This window comes from Vigna umbellata, chromosome 8, assembly GCF_029865625.1.
Source record: "Vigna umbellata cultivar VRB3 chromosome 8, Vumbellata_1.0, whole genome shotgun sequence".
Taxonomy (NCBI): Eukaryota; Viridiplantae; Streptophyta; class Magnoliopsida; order Fabales; family Fabaceae; genus Vigna; species Vigna umbellata.
This window is the reverse complement of record NC_142172.1, coordinates 15,328,450-15,333,833: the sequence shown is the minus strand read 5'-3', so window position 1 is coordinate 15,333,833 and position 5,384 is coordinate 15,328,450. Positions and strand designations below refer to the sequence as shown.

Here is a 5,384-nt window from a genome sequence, read left to right as displayed (position 1 = left end):
CCCAAGAAAGTGGTGGAACCAGATCTTAGATTACAGGAATTAAGAGAAACAATTTAGTCAACATCGTGAAGAAACTCAACTATCTATTTTTTGATGAATAACTTCCTAGTAAAAATGAAAATCCCTTCTTTTCAAAATAGAAAAAAATGATTATCCAAAACAATGATATGCTATTTTGGATGAACGCGATTGAGTGTTCACTTCAAACAGTCTTTCTCACCCTTTAGCTTCCTTTTCGGCTGTTTGAATATTCCAACCGATCAGATGTATATGTTACATTTAATTTAGTTCAGTAGTTTAACAAAATAAGTCATAGAAGTTCTAACAATTATATCTTTAATATAGTATTTATATATTTCTTTATGAGCTTAGGTTGATCAAATCACAACCTTGGTATAATTTAGTCTATATAATATGAAAACCAAAAAAACACAAAAATCAAACACCTTAAACTTTGTTATCAAAGAATTGCCATCACTCTTCCAATTCACCAACAAAAACTTTTTGGATGTGAGATATTTTGTGGTAATCCTGTCCAACCCACGGCTGGTATCTTCTGCATAATTCAGGACAGCTATTAATGATTAAATTTTCAAGATTTTTGAGGTTATCAGGGAGTGACTGCAGGGACGAACAGTATTCAATTACAAGCAGTTTGAGACAAATCGCAGAAGAAAGCCACTCAGGAAGCTCCTTAAGATTGTTGCAGTCAGCAATTGCCAAGGAATGTAGTTTGTTCACAGATCCTTGCAACCACTGAGGCAAAGTGACCAACTGTTGCAAACTTTTGAAAGCAAGTGACTTTAACCTTAAATCAGGGATTTGGTTGCCAAAGCCCATTGACAATTCCAACTCACAACAATTTTCGATAACCAAATTCTCTAAATTTGATATGACATGAGAGGACAAAGACTTCAGTTTCCCGCAGTCATGCAAAGACAAATTTTTAAGACTAGAAAGTTGTATCCCTTTCAACAATGACTCCAAATTATCACAAGAGTTGAATGTTAGAGTCTCTAAAGAAGTCAAAGTTGAGATTTCTTGGTCCGGAAAATGAAGTTGCCTTGTGGTTATATGCAGCTGACGTAGGCTGATAAGTTTGCTTATTCCTTTAGGCAATTGTTGTAACTCTGTGCATTGATTAAGGTTCAAAGTTTCCAAATTTTGCAGGTTACAAACTGAGCGAGGAAGTCCCTTAAGGTTTTTATTCCCAAAGAGACTGAGATATCTTAAGTGTTTCAACTTTCCAATGGAAGGAGGTAAACTCTCGTATATAGAGTTACTCAGTTCCAAAAACCTCAAGTATTTGCACCTTGACACCAATGTGTTGAAGAAAGCTTCATTGGTGGCTTCATCAGGAAAAATTATAGTTCTCAGACCTGTGGGAATGACAGCTTGGTCTAGCAGATTATTATCACTGAATGCCAAATGTCGAGCATTGGGAGATATTTTTGAACTGCGGGGGTATATTGTCTGAAACTCACCTTTGGCAGCATACATAGCAAGATCATGCACTAGATCATGTAGTTTAAAACTGTAACCATGGCTCAATTCAATGAAATCTGTGAGAAAAGATCTTGACCACAGCTCACGCAGAAATTGAATGGCAACCTCATGCATTGTCTCATTTTCCTTTGGTGGTGGAAGAAAACCAAGTGCCTCCCACAACTTAGCAACATAAAAGCTAAAAAATTCAGAACCCTCACAGAAAAGGGAGAAGCAAACAAAACAGGGTTTCAAATGTGAAGGCAGTTGATTGTAACTTATCTCAAGAGCAGGCAAAATGTCCTTTTCTTTTTGTGGCAAATTCCAAATCTTATCGTCTCTCATAGCCTCCCACTTGCTTTTACCAACCACAGAGAACAGTGAACTCGCTAAAGTTTTCACTGCCAATGGTATTCCTCCACACTTGATCACAATTTCCTTCCCGATCTCCAACAACTCTGGATATCTTTCTTCTTTCCCTTCTTTAAAAGCCGTTTTAACAAATAAAAACAAGGAATCATCTTCAGAAAGGCGTTCTAGAAGGTAAGAGTTGGAGGATTTGGTGCACATCATGGTAGCTGTCAAGTGGCTACGAGTTGTCACTAAGATTTTACACCCTTCAACACCTACATCTAGTATTTCCTTCAAATCATCCCATCTAGCTTGATACTCGTTCCACACATCATCCAGCACAAGCAGGAACTTCTGGCGTTGAAGTGTATTTCTCAAACGATTTTGAAGCTGCTCAGTCTCAAAGTTTTTGAAGTTTTCGTTAGTTGGGTTTAGAGCAGAATTGAGGATCTTAATAAGCACATTCCTAAGCTCAAAATCACCAGAGACACACACCCACATCTTCAATGGGAAACACTCGTCAATGGTGGTGTCATTGAACACCAACTTTGCCAGTGTGGTCTTTCCCAGACCACCGAATCCCAGAATGGAAACAACTGAGAGACTTTTGTCATGACCATCATGATCATGTTGTAGTAAAAGCTTTAGTATTTCCTGTTTTTCATCTTGTCTTCCGATAACATTGGAAGGGTTTACGTGGGAATAAGTAGTATCCGTCACATTCACGACACGTGTATCTTGGTCAATGATTTGAAGGCCGAACGTGTTCCCATCAGCTGCAACTTTCTGCAACCTCTCTTTGATGTCTTTTATCTCATGTGCAATTCTGATTCGGTAAATGATTGGATTACTGATTGAGAAAAAACGACGTACCTGCCTTGTGAGGCCACCGTGAGTGTTGACAACGTGCTTCCGCAACGCTTCACACTGAAAATCATCAACTATGTCTTCTGCGTCGGAGAACACTTGCTTGATCTGTATCAGCCATTCACTCAGTGAATTGCTCCTTGGCTTCTTTTGCTCAGCATCTAACAAGAATGCTTTGATGAGTGACATACTCTTTTTCATCTGTTGAAGATCTGCTTGCACACCGAGAGCAAGAGAAGCTTCATGAACGGCTCCAGAAGCAAGCTTCCCTATGAGTGATTCTGCGAAGGTGAAAAGAAGTGATTCGGCCATGATGTTTTTCAGAGAGATGTGTGGGAGTGAAATGCAAGGATACCTTGGTGTAGTTTGAATTGGTCTATATATCATTGTTTCGATGTACAAGTCCAGTGGTGGAGAGTTGCCCGTAGAAATATCTATATGAGTAGTTCAAATATTTATGGTTGAATCATAAATACCATGGTTGGTATGGGACACTCCTATTTGATTACGTTAGACGGATAATGAATCATAATTATTTGCCTTTAGATAGTTTATATATAAGAAGATATTCTCTCAGTTGATAATATTTGTTTAATATTTTTTTATTTAAATTATATTTTAGGAAATTTATTCCTTTTTTAAAATATCTTTTACATAAATATGAAAAAGTTCGACGTTTAATGAATACTTAATAAATTGTTAGATATTATTAATAAAATAAGATTATTGAGTGAGGAATTTCTTGATTCCAGACTAGTTTGAAAAGTTCTGGTAAAATGTTATATGAAATATCTATTATTTTGTTGAAAAAGATAAAGAATTTATTTATAATTATTTTTGTCAGAATGGCTCACAAGCACAAGCTCAATGAAGATTAACAAGAGAGAGAAGATCACATTGTTGAAGACACTTTACTTCATATAAGTTACTTTTAAAGTCAATAACTACAAGGAGAAAATACAACCAAAATAGCAACACATGTTTTTCTGTTTTGTCCTCATGGCTAGAAAAGTAATCATTGACACAAGAAGTGTTGGTGGAAATACAAAATATCACTAGAACATGTAAAAAAACACAAATCCCAATGTCCCCATGAAGCATCAAGATTATAAAAGACAAATCAAAAGATAAAATCACATTGTGTTTTATAACTAACAAATATACAAAATGTTATCTTCTAGATAGGGTTGTACATATTACATTACTCATGAATGAGAACTTTTCAAAGTGCTTAACAAATATTATATTCTAAATTAAGACTACAAAATAGATAACAAATTGTTGTGAAAGGTATAGGAACAATGGAAATTAAAATTTGTTCAGGTGTCAAATGAACTTTTGATATCTTATATATTTTGGATATTAATAAAAAATTGTTAAGTGTTTCTCAACTGTAAAGAAATGTTATAAGTTGCCTTTTTGAAAACAAACTTTGTAAGTTATTTTTTGAAAACAAATTTTGTGTGATTAAAGATGCAAACAACCTAATGTTAGATTTTTTAGGAGACACATGGGAGATTTGATACTAATGAGTGATAAACAAACTCATATAAGAAACCATGAAACTACCTTCAACTTAAAACCTTTACTCAACAGGTTTAAAGGTCCTTATAATATTATCCATCTTACTTATTTTTAATCAAATGTGAGACTTCTAACTCTCCTTGAATTTTTAACAATCTTACTTTAAGGGTGAGTCAATTTCACATGGGAAAACCTCCTTCTTAAGCGGAAACATGTTTTAAGTAGTTGTATCTGGGTGGAAACCCTTCCTTTGCAGTGTCATTCTAGTGTGGGAATCACTTTTCTAAAATAGAAGATTTTCAATACATGGAATCTTCAAACTTCATGAGGAGTGTTACAAGTTTCTTTTGAAAACACACTTTGTGTGATTAAAGATTGCAAACAACCTAGTGCTGGGTTTTTAAAGGGGGAGAGACTCGGGAGATTTGGCACCAATAAATCATGGACAGACCCCTCTAAGATATCACGGCACCACCTCAAACCTAAGACCTTAAGTCAATAGATTTAGGTGTTACTTATATATATATATTATCCATCTTACTCATTTCTAACTAATATAAGACTACTAACTCACCTTGAATTCTTAATAATCTTCCTCTTTAAGTGTGAGTCTCTCTTACATTGGAAGACCTACCTCTCAAGCAAAAAATATTTTTTAATTTTTTAAGTGCAATTATCTTAACAGTGACTCTTCCTTCATATTGTTGCTCTACAATAGGATATACTGTCCTTAAATGAAAGACTTTCAATATAAGTAACATTTAAACTTTAGGATTCTTTATCTATTTTACATCATACTTGTCCAAGTAGGTCAATTAGGCTTTGATACCACTCTTAGGTTTTTCAAATGAAACAATTTATAAATTTGTACATAATCATGAAACATTTCTTACTTTTTAAAAAAAAAATATCATGTCAATTAGGCCAATAATTGGTTTTGATATTAATGTATGACTCTGATTTGCAATAGAAGAGCAATAACGTTAGATTGTGAATAATAACACTGTAAATAGAATGGTTTCAATCTTTGTTAGGAAAGAAAACCTCTTATAACTCTATCCAGTGCCATTACTTAGTTACCCAGGTACCTTAGTTCAAACTTTCCTTCACTTTCCCAATATATTTGAGTTGAACGGGTACTCACATGAAACTCAAGA

General features: G+C 34.6%; 1 protein-coding gene across 1 annotated transcript; it reads right to left on the bottom strand.

The window, feature by feature from the left end:
• Positions 1 to 313: 313 nt before the first annotated feature.
• On the bottom strand, positions 314 to 3,109 carry LOC124842832 (putative disease resistance protein RGA1). The gene has a single exon (XM_047319406.2). It carries the CDS (start codon positions 3,088 to 3,090, stop codon positions 475 to 477), a length of 2,616 nt encoding a protein of 871 aa, XP_047175362.2. The 5' UTR covers positions 3,091 to 3,109; the 3' UTR covers positions 314 to 474.
• Positions 3,110 to 5,384: the final 2,275 nt, after the last annotated feature.

Excerpts from the sequence above, each read along its gene's own strand:
- LOC124842832 (XM_047319406.2), bottom strand. The coding sequence starts at position 3,090 with ATGATATATAGACCAATTCAAACTACACCAAGGTATCCTTGCATTTCA.